The following is a 19739-nucleotide window of genomic DNA, read 5'->3' on the forward strand; positions in this document are numbered from 1 at the left end:
AAGCTAATTTAGAACTCCTTGCTTAATTCGCCTTTGGATGTCATTATCATTCGTAAATTTAGGGCCCTGTACAAGGCTCTAGGTAAATCTACCCTTGCAGGAAAAGAAATATTTCTCAGAAGAGTCGGCAATTTATTCATTGTGCCACAATAATTGAGCAAGAGGTCGTTCAGCAAAATCTTGATAAAGCTTGACGTCACAAGAGCTCATTGTCTTGTTTCTTCGTTTGAGTGTCCACAACTAGGCCAAGCAGAGGGCGTTCGTTACCTTTGCTCTAAGAGAAGGATAAAATTCTGCATCGTAGACTGGTTCTTTTAACCAAAGAAATTCAGAAAGCAAAATATCGAGTTCAATGAAAATGACGCTTCTCCCAGGAATGGTCCTATAACTGAAGGTTAAAATTCTGCACCGTAGACTGGTTCTTTTAACAAAGTAATCCAAAAAGCCAAATATCGAGTTCAATGAAAATAACGCTCGTCAGGAATGGTCCTATAACTGAAGTTCGGAAGCGAAATTTCACTTCACGTATACACCGGTTTGTCGATCCCCTCATCAATGCATCAAAATGCTCGAACTCAAACTCTTGGTCTAGCCATGAATTAGCGAATAGAACGAACCTATGCGTCTAACAAGGCCTGCTGAGGGGGTAAACTCGACTTTCTTACGGCAGGATTCTATTCAAGCGACCTACCCCACTCTCTATATTCCATGCGCATGATTTGAGCTAAAAGCTGAAAAGAGACACATTTGCTCTTGGCTGAAAAATGGGCAGATTAACTGATGTGATTTACTCATTTATTTAATAAACACGCGCCCCAAACAATGTGCCAGCCAATCATTTCTTACTCGGCTCCGGCTTTTCCCAACCCCTCTCAAGAGATGAATGGCAGGGACGCTCAATTACCATCAATGTGGAAAAAAGTTGTGGAAAATTTTCTTGCTCCGTCCTCTCTGCTTCTGCAGTACCAGTTTCAGTGTTTGTCATTTCTCTTTTTCATGGAGTCTGCTCATCACGCACGTGAAGTCTTACAAAAGCATAGCTCCGAAGCCAAAAGAGCGCTTTATCGCGTCCCAATAATAACGCTCCCACCCTTGTCGGGTGACCTCTACCTCCTTGCTGGGGACATTCTTTTGCGTCAAGGTCAGCGTGGTCTCTTCCGTACCCTGTTCGATTTCGATGGTCACTAGGGAGTAATGAGCCTGGGGCCAGCTCTTGAGCCGCCACTTTTGGACGATCTTGGAAAAAGGCTGCAACTCGAGGAACTGGCCTTGAATATTGCCGTCCAAGAGCTCGAAGGCCTCGCCCTTTTTGGCTTCACCGAGCTTGACTTGAGAGCCGGTGAATATCTGGAGCATTTCTTTTTGGGTGAGGGTATTGTAGATTTCTTGACCTGTGCACTTAAAGCGTTGCTCCATTTGAATCGTGTCCACCGTCACGGGGCAGGACAGACCCATGTTCTTGAGGGCTTGTGCGTTTTCGGCCATTTTCTGGCCATTGGGCACGCCAGGTTTGACAGAAGGTGATGTGGTGGTGGGCGGAGCGGTCTTGGGCTTGGTGGTGGCCGCCCCTTCGTCGGCGGCCTTGGGTAAGATGAGTCCCTGACTATATTCGGACTTGAGCGAGTCCACATATTTTTGGAGGGCTTCCCGGATGATTCGGGCCCCCCCGTCTTTGCGCAAAAAGTCCTTGACTTTCCGACTCTTGTCCGCCGCTCCGCTGGAAGTCACACTAACCTCGATGTCTACATCCTTCAAGTCGGTGTGCTCCTCACTGAGATTGGGAATGGTGATCTTGCCCTTGATCTCGGGCCCGTCTTGGGTGTCCTTGGACTCGTCCCAAGTGACTTTCCAGACCAGGATGATCTCCCATTCATAGAAAAAGATCAACTTAGCCTTGCGATTGTTGGCCCTGGCCTCGCCTTCGCACTTCTCGATCTCGTCAATGACCACGTGGGCCTTGAGCTCCGGGAAGGGGATCTGGAGGCCGGTAAAGAGCTCGTTAATCCGTCGCTTGGACCACTGGTCCGCATTCTTTTCGGTCCAATGCCAATTGTTCACATTCGTGGCATCAGGCCGTTCCTCGACAATCCATCTAGGATCACCTTCGCCCCACTTGGCCATCCTGGGCGAGATCGTCAAGGACTATCCCAATTGCTGCTTCTCGACGATGGCAAAGATTCGTGTCTTATTGGCACGTTCAGAACACTAGAATGGGCAATGGCGACGGGGTCCGAGTGAGAGGCGGAAGGAGGGCCAGGCAATCAAGCCGCAGATGAGAGCGGGTACAGGCTGATGAACTTACTAGAGAGTTCTAGCGATTTCCATGTTACTGTCTGTATGTAGCTGGACAGAAGCACGCACACGGGAAATGTGAACGACCAGACACGCAGGAGTCAAACCGAAACCCATATAACCAGGCTTGAGGAGGAGGAGAAGAATGAAAGTTAACAGAGGCCGGGCAGGCTTTGACTTGGGTGGATGGAGTATGGAGTTGGGCCAGCCAGAGGCTGAATGGAGGAGAGTCACGGATCATATAACGACTAGATGTCGCATTGGCCCAACCTCAGTGCAGAGGAAAGTGGATTTTAAGTCAACAACTCTGTACACCAAAAAAGAGGAGGGTGACTGCCTGATCAGATGTAACGACCTACAATCGCTGGGCCTTCAACGAACGATATCAGTGACAAGCTCACTCTGAATCTGGCCACGCTGGCGGATGAAAAAGCATGAGTCACTGTACACCAAAATTTATGTACCAGCTGATGAAGGCAAGTGTTCGCATTTTTCCTCGCGCTATGCGAGGTCTAGTCATTATATGGTCTGTGAGGAGAGTGCCATAGCTCTAAGCTCTATCTACGTAGAGAGCAGGGCACGCGTGGTGAACATGCTTGATCTGCGGGTGACCAGGTCACTCGGCGATCCCCGATCAACAACAAGCAGCCGGGTTTGAACCCGTGACCAGGCCACTTGAATATTTTCACCCAGGTTAAAACATGTGAAGGATTGGATACAATGGTGCCTTTCATCGAAACCGAAAGCTCTAACAGAAAATAGCCTCAATCACACCAAAATCCAATTTCCAATGATACATTCAATCATGAAGCTTGACAACATCTGTCAACCATTGTAGTTGCACGATGTGAGCTCAGAGATTTAGAAACTCTCTTGGTTTGTTGTGGAGCTTGCTTGGACTTGTCATTATAACGCAACAATACACATATAAGTTTATTTGAAATTCCACCCTCCCCCCCACGGTAAACGTTATTCTCCAGCGATTAGTTGGCGGTGCTGCTTTTTTAAACTTAACCTAACCTTACTTGATTAGGTTAAGTTAATTTTCAAAAAAGTAGCACCGCCAACTAATTGGTGGAGAATAACGTTTATCCCCTATCCCCCCGCCAGAACAAACGGAGCAATCCTTGTTGCGTTACTCGCCATCATATCTATTAAGAGAAACATCGTTTTTCTTTAACAATATCATTGTATTTGACTCGAGACTAACCACTAAAATTCCACTAGCTACCACTTGTATTCTTTATTCAGCGACTTGAAATGTTCACTTAGAGGTACCGGGGCCATGACCATGCTTTCAACTCGCTCTTTCCTCATCTTGAACCAGAGAGCTCGAGCATCCCCTTGTTCCTCGACTAAGGTCTGATTGCATTCAGCTTCTTGTTCCTGAAAAGAAAACCCACATCTTTAATCTCATGGTCGGATATCTTGGCAATCACAATCCTCACTTTGGTGAGGAAAGGCTTCAGGAGGATGGCCATGTTTCGCTTTTCTCGTTCCACATTGTTCATCATCTGATCCATGTGTTTGGGAAGAACCTTGCGCACCATCTTATTCTTCCTAGAAATAAAGATGATGCTATTTAATACACGAGACGCTGCGGAGGCTGGATATTAATGGTGTCCGTTTACCCAATCCAAATATTGCCATTGGGCGGACATTTAGGATATCGGCATAAGACAAGTGTCAAGCGCATCTTGTTGGATCAATTAATATGTTGGTGATAGGTTAATGTTACTAATATAGTTGTTGTCTTGGAGTTTCTTCGCTTTCCATCAACACTTGGCTTGATGGCCTTTTGTTTACATCGTGAATTGGGACTGCCCTCCCACCAAATAGGTTTTCACGAGCCCTCTAGTTCTCACTGTTTTCACCCAGATTGGCCATTGGAACTGGCCATAGACTTAGTTTGAGGATGGAAAGCGATCAGATTTTAACTGATGTGATAGGGAAGATAGGGATGGTTTGGCAAGAACCATCCATGTCTATGAAAATTAGTATTAGATTTTTATTGATACTCTTAGAGGGCTTGTTGATTTGATATCACAGAAAATTAGTAATTTGACGAGATCTCTTTTAAAGACTACATTACCATACTTTAGTGACGATACTGCCAAGCTTCGTGCTTGAAATACCGAATGCAACTTCAAATACCCCATCACCTTTCGGCAAGTCATAAAATCAAAATCCTCTACAATCCTATCAAGTTTCGAGAATATGAAATTGTTGTTATGATTCAACTCCTAGAATATGATATCATGCACGTATTCGGGCTGTTATCTGGAACATATGAAATGCAGGTTCGTGGCCGAGAGTGGTGACCGATTAGTAGTCATTTGTATTTGGTGTTTTTTTTAATAACCTACCTAAAGATTAGCCTATCTCTATGTTTGAAGGCCAGCCGGGCTCCCACTCGTCGATGTTTTTCGCTCGCTCGTGCCTTAACGGCCCCAGAAAATGTGGGACTTTATCTAGGTGACTATCTTCATGATACTAAAGGAACATCTTGATCCATTTAAGACTTATTTCAACAAAGTATTCTTGTACCAGACCAATTTTGCTCGTTTCTAAATACTTTCATCTCTATTTCATTGGTACCATTTCCTTTCAATAACGAAATGGTCAATCTCTGACCTTTGACCAATTGTTTGCATGGTAGCTCAAACCCATCACCCTGCCGTTCCCTCCTACTTCTGGCTCTCTTCACCGAGGAAACTATCCCACCGTTTCAGGTAAAAGAGGCGTGTCTGAGCCGCCCATCACACTCGCCTAGGCTTGGCCCACTCCCCTAGACTCATGCAGATTCCCGTCCTCGAACCCAGATCCACGGAAATCCCCGCCCAGGATCTTAATCCTCCCCCTTCTGGTTCCTCTAATTCAGCAGCGCTTAGGCAGTCGATTCCAGTAGGTCTTGAGGCTAGCCATCCGATCGACGTCTTTCCATCTCTCTATATCTAGCTATCTATTAAGTACGTGGGTAGCGTTGGACGGATATTCGGCACTAAGGAGCTCTCAGAGCGTTGGTGTCCCTGAAGAGGACCTCTTTGAACCATCTTTGGGGCCAACGATCGGTTTGCATTTCGGAATTGAAGGATTAGAAACCCCAAGGTTGAGTGGCGAGACCCTTTCACGAGTGAGGTTTGATTTTCGTCCTCGCCATTCAGGGCTTTGAATCGCGTCCGGCCACGCCACCTGGTCGTTCGGTCTGGGTTTGCGGGTTTGCGTGTGTGTGTGTGAGATAGTCGAGCATCAAGAGCCCGCCGATCCTGACCTCAACGGCCACTTTTCGACAAGTGGTCTCGCCGCTTTGGACGAAGAAGTGAGTATTGTCATGTGAAAGAATGTAGCCGTTGAAGACACATTTGTGGATGTGAAAGTAAATGGAGAGGTTTAGGGGCATTTGATTTTTAACGGAAATAGCCATAACGTTCTGGCCAGGAGGTAACAACTGGCTTGCTTTTGGGGAAGAGAAGGTGAGGCAAAGTAAACAATGACTTGGACTGTGAGATCCAAGGTAACCATGTTGTATCATCCTGTTTCGCACATTCGGAAATGCGATTACGAGGCGAAGCAATCGTTGCATTTGATCAAATTACCATGTAGATCGATGGTTGTGAGTTGGCTTTCTTGGGTTTGTCTGGCTTCGACATTTTCATGGGTGGCGTTCTTTTGCAGATTCTTGTCTCGATCGGTCGGCGCCACGGTGTCGGTGTTGAGGAAAATGCCTTTGGCCAGCCGTGCACGTGTGTATCCGGATGTGAACTCTCATCGTCCGCGAGAGTATTGGGACTACGAGAGCCACGTGGTCGAGTGGGGCAATCAGGACGATTTCCAGCTGGTGCGCAAACTTGGACGCGGCAAGTACAGCGAGGTGTTCGAGTCGATTAACGTGACCAACAACGAAAAGTGCGTGGTCAAGACGCTGAAGCCCGTGAAGAAGAAGAAAATCAAGCGCGAGATCAAGATCCTGGAGAACCTTCGGGGCGGCACCAACATCATCACCCTCCAAGGGGTCGTCAAAGATCCCGTGTCGCGCACACCCGCCCTGATCTTTGAGCACGTGAATAACACGGACTTCAAGCAGCTCTACCAGACCCTCACCGACTACGACATCCGATACTACTTGTACGAGCTTCTCAAGGCCCTCGACTACTGTCACAGTATGGGTATCATGCATCGGGACGTCAAGCCGCACAACGTCATGATTGACCACGAGAATCGAAAACTCCGCCTCATCGATTGGGGGCTGGCCGAGTTCTATCATCCCGGGCAAGAGTACAACGTCCGTGTGGCCTCCAGATACTTCAAGGGGCCCGAACTCCTCGTTGACTACCAGATGTACGACTATTCACTCGATATGTGGTCGCTAGGGTGCATGCTAGCTAGTATGATCTTCCGGAAAGAGCCCTTCTTTCACGGACACGACAACTATGACCAACTGGTTCGTATAGCCAAGGTCCTGGGAACTGAGGACCTCTTCGAATATCTGGACAAATACCAGATTGAACTGGACCCCCGGTTCTCGGACATCTTGGGACGCCACTCGCGGAAACGATGGGAACGATTCGTTCACAGTGAGAACCAGCACCTCGTCTCGCCCGAGGCCCTCGACTTCTTGGACAAACTCCTGCGTTACGACCATCAGGCTAGACTGACGGCCATGGAGGCCATGGAACACACCTATTTTTTCGCCATCGTGAAGGATCAGGGTCGGATGAACACCATGGGCGGATCACCTACCGGTCTCTCGGGCACGAGTAATTCCATCGCCAACAGCTCTCCCATTCTATCCCCCGGAGCTACACCCCTCCCCAATTCGCAAGGGGGTCCATAGTAAAACCCATTCTAGAGTAACGACAAATCACCCCTCCCCTTCCTTACCTTTCGCCCCACCCCTCTCTCCTTTCCCTTGGCCAGACGTCAGAAAGAAGGTTGAAAAAAAATCATGATCACCGAAACGTTTGGAGGTACTGAATGAATGATGAGCGCCACTTCTGCCACAGTGAATGATGAATTTTTGGATAAGATGATCAAACTCATCCTTAACTTAAACGAAGGGATTTCAGTCCTGCCTCGGAACGAATATAGAAAAAATGTGGTCAACAATTTGATTCGCCAGAATTCACACACACACACACACCGGCACCTTTCTGATTTAAGCCCTGATTCTTAGCGTACTAGTGGGAAGGCCACTATTCACGTGCGGGTGTGACGAAATAAAACGTATCTTTTGCCAATTGTCTTCGACTAGTGACGGTTGTGTCTCATTACTTTTCTGCCATTATTTTCTCCTAAACGGATGAACTATTCCAACGGTCAATGTATTTCACAAGTAGCATTCATCCAACTTATTCCAACTTGATCTAAAAACGCGAAGTCTCAATTTTAACAATCTTTGAAATCCTCGAGCCTTCCTTACTGTCCCATTGGAATATTATTACTAACAGTGGAGGCTAAACCTACTAGTACGTTTTACGAGCAACTTGAGGTCTTCCAGAATCTAGGTTGGTTGTAACAATGAATGTAGTCTCCTCCCTTGTCGGAGTTATGGATTAGGATGAATGTTGGATTAGGATTCAGCACTTTAATTTGACCTCACATTTGGTGGATTGGTGGTGCGTTAGAATCAGGGCTGTTCAAAAACGCAATGAAATCTACAAAGAAAGCTGCTTAAATGCAGATATTTTTCGTTGCTTGCTGTTATAAACACATAAAAAAATGAAATTGTAGCAACTAATAAGCTTAATTTTAGCTAAAATATTAGATGAATATATTTATAATAATAATAATAATAATCTTTATTGCAAACTCTTGGTCATGTCATGGCGTAAAAGTAACTATAAAATAAAATCTGATGTATAAACATCATACAAAGAAATAGAACAAGAAAATGTCAGGATGGTAAAGGCAATAAATAGTTGACTAGAAAGTGATATCACAATGAGAATGACTAGAATTGGTTCAATGCACATGAAAAAAGGTAAGAGGTGAGTTACAGATAGTACAAAGGCAGGTAGGTAGAGGTAAGTGATGAAAATCTTGGTTATTGCAGTAGAGTGGATGGGCCAGATTGAACAGATCCTTTGTCAACTCCCGTCGCTGATGGTATTTGGCTGGGAGCCGGACAAAGGTGCGTGACTGCCAATACTCCGAAGGGATGTCGGGCCAAGGACAATAAGGTGTTAACAAGTCCTTGACCGGAAATGATAATTGTGTCCGGACATCACCTCCGGAAAGGTCAGGTTCCCAACACTGTTGGACACTAACCTTGCCAGCCCGATGGTAAGGGGCTCGGTTTCACATAGAAAATGTGTCCATGCATTGTTGGCATATTGGGGCACGCAGAGGTATCGCTTGAGGAACTTGGTGTAGGTGGCATCGGCGGATTTGAGGGCGGATTGGGCGGAGTTGGGAAGCCTATGCTTTTCATCATAACACTACATCACAACCTTTTAATGCCAACTTTCAAAAAACCTCCAAACACAAGTTTTTCGTCCAGTCTAGAGCAACAATATAAATAGTGGCTCTAGTCCAGCCCATGAATGCTTATCCAAGTACAATGTGTTTAGAAACTACGATGTAGTAGGTTTTATCGTTTTTTGTATGTATTCTAATTTTTCTATTCATCAAAAAAGTAACAAAAGTATGCAAAATATAAATGGACTAAAACTTGTTCTTAAAATAGATCTATAAACGGTTTCTTCGTATTACATGAAGCTGAAGACTGTCGCGGATTCTTTTCTCATTTTGGTCTTTTAATTCAAACAAGTCTAAACGCACGTCTCAATATATGTAGTCACATCGCTCCGGTACTCAGTTTTCTAATCGATCTAAAAATCGAGGTGTTAAAACGGGCCTCTTGCGTTCTCCACTCTATAATGGATAATAATGATGAAAAATCACTAGAATGCACAATCTTTTGTGTGGAATCAGTTGAATTTGAATCGAATTTTGTCAATGACTAACTTGCTCTAAAACTTTGGGCACATCATTTCGGTAGGTTTAGGATCGAATTCATGCTGCTAGAAGATGGCCCATCAGAAGAGGCCTGACGAACCTCAGGCAAGTTTCAAGTCAAAGAATGATTTCCAAACCAAATGGACTCGCCGATTCCTCCCAGTTCATGTTCACAGCATGGAGATGTGTACGTACATAAGTGAGGGAATGTGGGTGGTTAATGAACCCTTGAATCTGGAGAGGTTGGGAATCTGCTATGCTCTAGCAGCTCCAAACACCTGGTTTTTGATGGTTTTGAAGATCATTACACTCTCAGTTTGTAGAGCTTGAGCTCTATTTCTTATTCATTTCCTTCATTTTGAAACCCTTGATACAGAAAATGACTGAAACATTTAGATTTCTTTCCATTGTATAGGAAAAGCTCAAACTTGACCTAATAGTGACACAAACGAATGTTTTGGATCCCAGAATTACTTGCGTTGAGTACTTATAGATTCCAAATCTATATTTATTACTGTTCCTTGACTTTAGACATTGTCCCCAAATGTTATCCCTTGTCATTTTCTTATCGCTCACTTTGCCTTGGCCATGTGTAATTTGCGACATTTCGTTTATCTGCAATGCATCAACAATAATATCACAAAAGGAGCTCAGGGTCATTTATCAAGTGCATTATATTCATTCTTTAGATAATTGATAACGAAGGGGTACGAATTCGCGACATAAAAAAATTCAAAAAAATGAACTAGTTTCGGGAACCTCGCGGTAAACAATCGATCAGGTACTTGTGGCTCCACCTTTGTCCAAATCAACCTTTTATTTCTAAATGGCCAATTCCAGCAACTGAAAAGAAAACAATGGATGAAATCAAAAAAATCAATGGATCAAGTTTCAAAACTTCAATTTGTCCCTACTAACCTCGGTGGTGGCCAGTTTCAAAAATCCTAGTGATGAATCATCCCCCTTCTTGCCAACAAATTCTGTAAGAAGTGCATTAGACGTGATATAATCCCTTTAGATGAAAAGAATGAATTTCAAAGTTGATTTACCAAATACAGATGTCAGACTCAGCACTGCGCCTACGAAATCACCAAATCGTAAAGTGCCATCTTTCCTGATGTACTTGAACACGAGATTCGAGAGGATTGACGAGTTGAGCTTGAACCCTAGCTCTTCCAACGCGTCCTTGAACCGCTCGACCTTTAAGGCTCCCGTCTTTTCTTTCGTATGGTTCTTGAACACTGATTGCCAGAGCTTGATGCTACAGATGAGATTCTTGAACTCCTGGAAGTTCAACCGACCCACGTGGTCCTCGTCAAACACCTTGACCACTTGCCGACAAATGTCCACGGTGGCACAACTCTTGATGTAATCTACAGCACATCATGATGGTTCAGGAATGAAAAGCACATGAATATTTGATTTTATCGTTCGAAAACAAGCAGTTTTTTAAGCGTTTTATGCACATCAATCTGTATCTTAGAGTTTGAATCGGAAGATGTGTCTGCTCTGTCTGCTTGCTTGCTAGGCTGTTATTCGTCATGCGGAAAATAATCCTCTTTAAACATGAACACATTCCTCCTGACAATGGTTGAATGATTAGGCCAGCCATAAACTAATTTGCGCTAATAACAGTAATGATTGTGCAATTTGTAGTGCAGGAATTTTGCCGCATGTTATCTGATAATACATTGATGATTCCTTTCATCAATTGCCATTCTGTATTGACTGAAATCTATCACAATTTTCGTGCAATAAATGGGTTTTGTCTTGGAAGTGGCATTCTTTCCAAACAGTTTGTTCGTTTATACTATATTTGTCAATAAAAGTGTCGATGACAATTGCTGTACTCGTAAGTACTCGTACGTTGGAACTTTAATCCAAGATGAATTTATAATAAGCCCACGCAGCTAAATTGCATCATTGGGCTTTCAATCAATGACGAATAGAAATGCTTCAAATGCTTGCCGTTTCACATTACTTCTATCCTCGAAAAGAATTGTGACATTTCGAATATATTAAAAGCTTCTAGCCTTTTAGGAAAAGCTACGGTAAAAATTTCTGTTTTAAAAGCTGCTTTAAGCCCGAATAATTGCATCGTACTCCACATCTAAGTCGCACAGACGTGTACATTAATTTTTTAGCAACCCTGAGGGCCTTAAATAATAATGTTTGGTTAGCTTCGTATTTACCATTTGGCAGGCAAATCTCCAAGAGTTCTTGTAATTCAAATGGATTCACGGACTTCTGTTGATCGGCGATTTTCAAGAAAATCCCCTGATACTGACTCAAACTCTTTTGGGCGTCCTTGGCCGTCACCCAAGGGGTTTTGAGCATTACTGGAGCTACTTCTTGTTGCTTTAACTTGACTGGTTGTTGTGAATAGATCCTAAAGATGAACTGGGCTTCACTGCCCGGTTCAAATGTGGTTGGCAGCACCAGATAGACTCCAGAATTAAATGAAGCCCGTTCCGTGACCTGGAGAGACAACGAATTCTCCAATATTATTACAGGCCAAATCGGTATTCAAAAATAGTTTTTGGTTTATTTCCACACCTGTCTAGCATTGGTGTATTGGGAGTTGATGAGCGACTTCCGGGTTTTGTAGAACTTTGGGTCCGTGGAGTCGGCGTGAATTTCGTCCGTGATTTCGTAACCCGTGAATCCAATTACCTGCGGTTCGGTGACGTTGTACTGCGATACAGATATGACCAAATATCCGTCACTGAGATTCGTAATTTGAAGACGAGGGTTAATATGGAATGAGTCTAAGAGAAGAAAAAAATATTTGGACATTCAGTCGAAGGGCTTAGGTGAGTTGGTTCGGGAAACTTGAGCTTAAACAACCATCTTAAGTTATTGCAGATCGGGTTCAAACGTCTGCTTACGTTTTTAGGAACAGAAATGCCACCCAATCGTTAAATTGACGAGGCCACTTACCGTAGTTCCTGCAACCTCCAGCATTGACCCCGCGCCTCCAATAGCCTTGAAATACTTTGACATTCCAAGGACGCCTTGATTTTAAGCTTGGCTCGTCAGCCGCAGTCTCTTTGTCCAAGTGAATAACGTCCAAGTGAGTGAAGATCCGTGTCCATTTGGCAAGGGACAGTTTGATGTTCCCATGGGAGTCAACGATAAGACCTTGGTTGTACTTGTGAAGACTTGTGCTGGGTCTTAGTGTCAGCACGACGTCATCGGTTTGTGGACCCTGTCGATTAGGCAATCATAGAATGGTAAATTTCATATATCTGTTGGATTCAGCGAACTGCACTTACTTTATGAACCTCTAAAATCTTGTATGATTCGTTGGGAAAAAAGCCGTGATGCAACGCTTCCTCCGCTTTTTTAGCACCCTGAAAAAAAGACGAATCACAAAACTGGTTAGAAGAAAACGGTTTTTTGGGGGCCAGTAGTTGCCCGAAGGCCGAAAATCACCTCTATGATGATCTTGCACGTGACGATGGAGGTCATTCGAAGGCAATTTTCAAGCCAAGATAGAGTTTGATTAAGGTTTTTGTCAATTTGGATATTTTCAGCCACCCCGCCCGTCAAATCGGAGAGTGCATCGCCGAAGGTCCCGTATTTCAAGGCCTCATAGGAACCATGTAATCTAAAAGATCATCAAAGATCGCAGATCGTTAATTCATGGAAAAGGTAAATTCTAAAGCTAATATCTGGTAGAGCATGTTCTACCAATACTTGATTAGAGTTATTTGACTTTGGAAATCGTACCTTTTTTTTATAAGTAGACTGTTCATACATTACAACGCATGGCACGATCGACATTATCACAAACGCAATAGGTGCCTGCCAAATTAGTCGATGAAATACTCATATTGTCCATGGTCCAATACAGGAGCAACTACATCATTAATAATTTCAGAACCTTTAACTTTAAAATATAATAAAACATCAATGTAATCATTGATAATTTAGAAAATGCATTAATGTTTTTATTTAAAAGTCAAACTTGAATGGACATTATTTCATGATATACTTTGTAATCTTACTTGGCGTAGGCCTTTTCGAGCAACGAGGGCCAAAACTGGGATTGAGGCGTGCCCAGGTCGTTCATGAACACCAACTTATTTCCAACCACAGGTAGGCGGTCATCCACACAAACTTCCCTCCATTCTCCATGCCACCAGATTCGGAATCTGAAAACATGGCCGATTCAGGGTCATTAAAACGTCATTATCTGACATCTATTCAAGATTGCATTCGCTAACATAATCCTAACTTGATCCCCTTCCGGTATGTGAGAGAGGTCAGCCAATTATTTCGTTAGTGAACTAAAAGATGAACCATATGGTTTGCTCTTACCTGAAAATGCCACAATAATCCTCTTCAAAGGTTTGATCCGCAGGAACCACTCGGTAAAAAAGCCCCTCAACCTGACGCAAACAACCAAAACAAGACGCCAACCAATGATCGCCTACGCAAAGAAATGCGAGATCTTGAACGTTGATTTCAGGCCACTATCTCAAGAACTTACGACACCGATCAAAGCAAATCGAATGGGGGGGAAAGTTTTAGGTCCGTCAATTACCTCACAGAGGAAGTAGATGATCTGATAAGTGGATTACTCATTTCCTACTTACCAAATTGACCAGGGTGGATTTTGCCTTGGGGTGCGATGAAGTTTATCGATGTGCCAAATTCCTGGTAAGAGAAACCATTACATGAGTCTGTATGTGGTGTACAATGTAGAGTCAACAAAGTTGACAGGAACTTATGAAAGAAGGAAATTGAGGTAGGCATTTGAAAGCTCCTTGGCACTCAAATGTTTCTCTTCACCGAGGCAACAATCTTTGCCATGGCATCGGGAATGTTGTCCAATTAATCAATTATTTATCAGCATCAGGGAATGTCCTTCAGTTGCGCAAGGTGGTTGAGTGCTAATAGGATAGGTTTCCGGATCATGTTATCCTTTGGATGAATAGACACTATTATTTTGTTGGTTGATACATGTATCAACAACTCGGATAAACTCTCTTTCAACATAAAGGGCCAAAAATCTGTTCATCAACCTTCTTTGTGTAAAAGCTCTCTTAAAGCAGCTTGTATTACATCTCATTATGTGTTCCTCGAAACATGGTCTTGTGAAACCGTTGTGGTTCAGCTGGTATTGATTGGCTCCCTTCAGATCAGATCATGTCCAATTTACTCAATCATTCACGTACACACACAGTACTGAGTGTACGTAAGTACAAATCTAGTAGTACGTGCATGCTTTTTAGGTTACTACTACAGTACAGCTGTAGTTACTACGAGCTTGGTGAGATGGAAACTATGACAGGGACTAACAGGTTTTGGGCACTTTCTGAAATAACAGGATCGAAAGCTTTTGAGTGTAGAGGAGATGACAATCGTGTGCTACCAATTTCGAGATGATTCAAGTTCCATGGATTTAAGGTCACCGGAAGTGGTCACTGGAAGTTTTCATCAAGTTATGATTCACGCAACAAACTGCACAACCAAAATCCAAGCCAAAGACTTTTTTTTGAATGAGTGAGTAACTTGGCTCAAGGGGTTTTCTGTTTTTACTGTTTGAAGACAACTCCCCAAAAAGCTCCCAAAGCAAACTCTCGAAGTTTTGTAAATTTTAGATCTCCAGTGCTTCAAAGCATGTCTCCAATATTGCTCTATGGGATCTATGCTTTCATTCAAGAAAGCATCTCACCACTTTTCAGGATAAATAAGAGCAGTGCTTCCCTCTGCTTGTGGTTTCTCATTTCCTCAACAGGCTCCGTTTATTTTCTCTAACTAGGCTACCTCTCTTGGGATTTTGTAACAGAAAGAGAGAGAGAGAGAGAGTGAGTGGGCGTGGATTCTTTCAGTACTACTAAGTCCTACCTTGGGTCTCTTCCATTCGAATGCAAATGGCGGGGTTTGATGGTAAAAAACAGACTCTTGAACGGCTGAGAAGTCGGTATCCTCCCAAAGTTTGTTGTTTTTCAAGCAATCCTGCTTAATCTCGGCAAAATCCGACACCATTTTCGCCACTTTGCTTCATTCAGCTAACTCATTCCCAAAACACTCAAATAAATCAGGTTCCACAGAGAGGATCAGCCAAGCAGGACACGCATGACTTTATCCACTTCTTCTGTTTCGCAGTCCTCGCTCGCTCACTCTTCACTTGGGATGTGAACGTCCAAACTTGATGCCAGGCTGGGATCGACTTACTGCCAAGACGATGATTTTGGTTGATGATGATGGTAATGGTTGCCTGGTTGGGCTTGCAGGTGAGGAGAAGAGATGTGGCATGGTCGAGGCGGTTCTTTTTGGCCAGGTGAGTGGCGTAAATACAGGTAAATCGGCGGGTGAGTGAGTGAGTGAGTGCGTGCGTGCGTGCATGTGAGCTCGTTCGTGGGCATACGAACGACATACCACACATGGAAATGTCGCAATCCTCCCATGTTTCATCCTCCCCTTCCCCTTCTTTGGCACTTCATTCAGTCCAACCTTAATCGGAGTTTTTCTTTTGAACTCGTCCAAGGATGAGCGCTTAGTGGGATTCGGCTGTCAGATTCTCAAGGATCTGAGAGCTTCACCACCGTCAAGATCATCGTCATCCTCCATATCTCCGGAGTAGGATTCATGACACGAGATAACATTATGCGTTGATATTCATTTGATCATCGCCAGTTGACTTGAAACATTTGCACTGTACAACATGAATGATTATGTCGCTGAAAAATTATTCCTTTTAATGATATCAAATGTGGCATTATGTAACATTTCAAACATATAAAGTCAATGTTCCAATTTTGCCTGAACCTTTACTTGCCAGTCAGCTAGGGAATTGCAGAGGGCATGAACAATGGAAAGTGTGATGCATTTCATGAAACAAACAAGCTTAACGCTAGTCTTGGCTGAAGCTGGTCTAGAGCACTAACGGACAAGCTGATGTCTCTCTTGCCAGTCTCTTCTCGTTGTTCCAGTTGATGAAGATGAGGTGGTAAATGTTTTTTGTTTTTGTTGGATTATCCAATAATACCCCACGGCGTTAACAAAGTTTGTCAAGAAAAATACCCCAGCACATTTGGGCATTTTTCTACCTCGCAAAATCATTAGGAGCAACTTCGATATTTCTGCTTTATTTAATACTATATCACAATAAAAACTTGCATCCCCACAAGCATACGATAAACTAGAATCTTTTAAAAATTGGCAAGTGGAAATTAGGAGCATACTTAGCTAAGACTTGAATGCAAATTAGGATATGATGTATTTGATCGCTTCAGAATCATAATGGATGTCCCGTTTTCATATGCTTTAGCTTGAAAATGCTCCCGCTAAACCTTAAGTGTGCAGACAATAAATAACGGTTTTCAATATTGCAAAAGTAGAGGATAATATTTTTATTTTCTCAAAATAGCTCAAAATGCTACAAAACATTAGTAAAACACATCAAGTTTGCATAAAACTATCAAATCAAATAATTTTACAGGCTAGAAAAATGAATGCGTGTGCTTTGGTATTGCCTGAAGACTTTGATAAGGCGTTTTAACTTTTGTGACCAGATAACAGACCTAGATTTAGATTAGACCTATTTAGATTATAAGCTTTCCTTAACACTACTGTTAGTTTATGTTTTCTTATGCGGCCCATTGGCTGGTTATTTTCGAATTTATTTGAATAATTTTTGCGAGCACTAACATTTTTGGCTTGAATAAAAAATCCATCAAAATTTTGAGAATATAAAGAGAGAAAAAAATCATTGGTGCAGCGATCTATCTATCTTTTAGAATCAAATTATTTGAATAGATTTTGGTATGGTTGTTCCATTTCATATTAGCTGACACCTTGGGTCAGCTGTTTAAGAGACCAAAATTGAGATTCCGTTTGTTCCTTTTTGAGGGGGAAACGCCTCCAATGATAGTTAATTGGCAAAGATTTGGTGAATTGAAACAAGAGCGCTTTTTACATGGTCGATAGCAAAGCTAACATGGGTGCCAAAACTGGTTTGAAGCTTGATAGGTTCTTGTCTTCACGAGGCTACCTATCTTTGTCTGGTGGCATCTTTTTGGCATTTTTCTCCACGTAAAATCTAGCAACCACCTAATTTTGGCAGATGTAAAAATAATAGCGTTCCTAGCGAGTCCCAAAGGATCTGTCCAATTTTGGCCTTCCATCCTATCAAAGGCGTCACCTTAGCCTGTTTGGCCAATAACGATACAATGAGACATTAACTTAAGGTTGAGCTTAACTTGATAAACGAAAGTGTTCTTCAACTTGGCGAAAGCAAAACTGTAGCCAAATAAATGACAAGAACTACGGTTGCTTAAGATATGAGGCTTGGACGTTACCCAGATCAGGAGGGTAGTGACGGAGGGGTGAACCTCGCCCGGCCAGCGAAGCTAGCCATCACATCGTCCAATTTACTTCCGATTGACAGTGTCATGTCCCCGGTATTAGAGTGGTTCTCCGTCTGTGTCTAGAAGTTGCTTTTAGAAAGGTTGGGGAGGAGAATCAAACCAAACCGGGGACCTCTCTCATGTTAGGAAACTGCGCTAACCACTACGTCACGTCTCCCTCTCCTAGGATTGACATATTTAAAAGTAATAATCTCATGCACTCAGATGAATTATTTTTTTACCTTGTGTGACGCTACATTAACTTACAATAATACCTTAGGTACCTTCAAACACATTGAAAATGTATATTTTGGAATTAATATTTTACGAATGTGCTCAAGCGCATATGAGGCGCATTCCTTTTAGCATGGAGTACCTTCTCGTAATATTAATAAAAGAATCGACGGAACAATCAATTTCAACAAAACATTGATACTTTATCTAAAGGAACGATGAACGTACTCCAATTCCAACACATTCCAGTGTATGTTGGCTGCTTCATTGCATTTATTTCAACAACAGGCCTCAAAATGTCAACTTGTACCAACGTGACCATCAAGGCGTACCAGAAGCGACGGATCCGTCAGATTAAGGAGTTCTGCAACTTTACATTTTGATCAAATTTTTACGTTAGAAAATAACGCCCTCTATTAACAAACAAAAACTACATTGTCGCCCCTTTCAGTGGTCAGTACTGTGTGAGACCACAACTCTCTACTTTATTATAATAAGAGGCGAGGATAATTCGATTACAACTTATGTGATTGATAATAAGGGGTCAAAATCTCAATGACTTGTTTCATAAAAGTACCCTCTCTCGTTTTGGGGTGTAAGGTTAAGGAGGATGGAATATGAGCTCGACGTAGTGACAAGGTTCCGATCTGTCGAGTACACGATTGGTTAAGTTTCCCTCTCAACGTAAGCTCAACCTGAGAAGAGGCCTTTCTTTCCTTTTTTGTTGGTCTCATTTTTACTACGTTAAACAAACAGGCTCTAGGCGCTCGGGTACATCTAACATACGGTTGTACTTCCTTTCTCTCTGTCTTTGATAGTACGCTGTGTAGTAAATGACTGGAGTAACCATGTGAGAACGGAAACCTTTGTGATGAGACCAGTCGTTCCCCGAGAGATCAAGTGTTTCGCCTCGGGAACTATGGAAGGCTAAATATCCTGCCAAGTAAGCAAAGCAAAGACGAGAAAGTCTGGTGGTACGAATTGCAAACTCCACTATAAAGAGAACACCAGTTGATGGGGACACATAATAATTGGAACATACTGTACACTTACTACACGAGCACACTCTCAAATTTAAGGAGAGGGAAGAAACAACGTGGCATCTTCCTGAGAATCGTTCCAAAAGAGCTTGGCAACTACATGCGAGAGAGATCAATCATGTTCTGAGAATGGTTGTACCGGTAAAAGAATACCAGGTTTCCTGATCCACACTCTTTAGTATCTTAGATGGAGGATCTTACGGAACTCAGTTCGCACATTCACTAAAGAAAATGATGTTCCGACTAATAAACATCGGTACGAAATGAAAACGGAATGGATCGGTGATCCTAATTGGAGACCATTATCCAACGCAAGAAGCACCTTGATTTACATGCTTAAAATGTTTTAAGCATTGTAAGAGGACAACGAGGACGATCCTAGGTAGAGAAGCTTTGACATTTATATAATAATGCTAATTCGAGTGAGAAATCGATAAGGACGAGCACGTGTCAGGTTATTGGATAACATTCCCAACATCATGCTAATGAGACCACTACTGTGAAGATTTTAAAATTTCTCCCTCGATTAAGGAGGGGATGGAACCCTTATGGATGATACGAGAACTTGAAAATTGCACTATATTAAGAAACCAAGATGATGTTCCAAACTGCGGTAGAATGGGGATAAATAGCCACAGGGGCAAATTTTTGCTTCATGTATGAATCAATCAATACCTTGGATTACCGAGTCCATTATTTCAAAGAATTTAGGCAAAACACTTACCAATTGGAGAGAGGGCGACTCCAGTTCTTGCTGTTCAAAATCATTTTTAGTAAATTCGAGAGATTTCATCAGCCACCCACCCACAATGGAGGAATAAAAATGATGAGGAGAAGATCCTCGTGGGGGAAACGC

The 19739-nt window shown here is 42.8% G+C and overlaps 4 protein-coding genes and 1 long non-coding RNA gene across 6 annotated transcripts; 2 read left to right on the plus strand and 3 right to left on the minus strand.

Annotated features, from left to right (window-relative positions):
- Positions 1-778: 778 nt before the first annotated feature.
- On the minus strand, positions 779-2415 carry LOC131885938 (activator of 90 kDa heat shock protein ATPase homolog 1-like). Its single transcript, XM_059234146.1, has one exon. The coding sequence runs from the start codon at positions 2119-2121 to the stop codon at positions 1027-1029; it is 1095 nt and encodes a 364-aa protein (XP_059090129.1). The 5' UTR covers positions 2122-2415; the 3' UTR covers positions 779-1026.
- A 1046-nt stretch (positions 2416-3461) lies between these two features.
- Positions 3462-4171, minus strand: LOC131885942 (uncharacterized). The gene is made up of 3 exons (XM_059234151.1): positions 3924-4171; positions 3741-3852; positions 3462-3678 (listed from the first exon to the last, which is right to left on the minus strand). The coding sequence occupies exons 1-3, from the start codon at positions 3986-3988 to the stop codon at positions 3520-3522; spliced, it is 336 nt and encodes a 111-aa protein (XP_059090134.1). The 5' UTR covers positions 3989-4171; the 3' UTR covers positions 3462-3519.
- Positions 4172-4868: 697 nt separating this feature from the next.
- LOC131885937 (casein kinase II subunit alpha) lies at positions 4869-7534 on the plus strand. Of its 2 annotated transcripts, none has more exons than XM_059234144.1 (2): positions 4869-5024; positions 5968-7534. In XM_059234144.1, the coding sequence occupies exons 1-2, from the start codon at positions 4945-4947 to the stop codon at positions 7124-7126; spliced, it is 1239 nt and encodes a 412-aa protein (XP_059090127.1). In that variant the 5' UTR covers positions 4869-4944; the 3' UTR covers positions 7127-7534. The 2 variants fall into 2 exon arrangements, with proteins under 2 accessions (XP_059090127.1, XP_059090128.1); XM_059234145.1 differs by lacking the exon at positions 4869-5024 and adding an exon at positions 5134-5611.
- A 2371-nt stretch (positions 7535-9905) lies between these two features.
- Positions 9906-15387, minus strand: LOC131885933 (calpain-C-like). The gene is made up of 12 exons (XM_059234141.1): positions 15106-15387; positions 13851-13911; positions 13573-13684; positions 13260-13406; positions 12685-12859; positions 12525-12602; positions 12190-12457; positions 11806-12017; positions 11442-11727; positions 10299-10622; positions 10168-10229; positions 9906-10092 (listed from the first exon to the last, which is right to left on the minus strand). The coding sequence occupies exons 1-12, from the start codon at positions 15244-15246 to the stop codon at positions 10072-10074; spliced, it is 1887 nt and encodes a 628-aa protein (XP_059090124.1). The 5' UTR covers positions 15247-15387; the 3' UTR covers positions 9906-10071.
- On the plus strand, positions 12176-16009 carry LOC131885943 (uncharacterized). Its single transcript, XR_009373889.1, has 4 exons — positions 12176-12322; positions 12786-12903; positions 15367-15541; positions 15749-16009. It is a non-coding gene; the product is annotated as an uncharacterized LOC131885943 (long non-coding RNA).
- The last annotated feature ends 3730 nt before the right edge of the window (positions 16010-19739 follow it).

Source organism: Tigriopus californicus, chromosome 8, assembly GCF_007210705.1.
Source record: "Tigriopus californicus strain San Diego chromosome 8, Tcal_SD_v2.1, whole genome shotgun sequence".
Lineage (NCBI taxonomy): Eukaryota > Metazoa > Arthropoda > Copepoda > Harpacticoida > Harpacticidae > Tigriopus > Tigriopus californicus.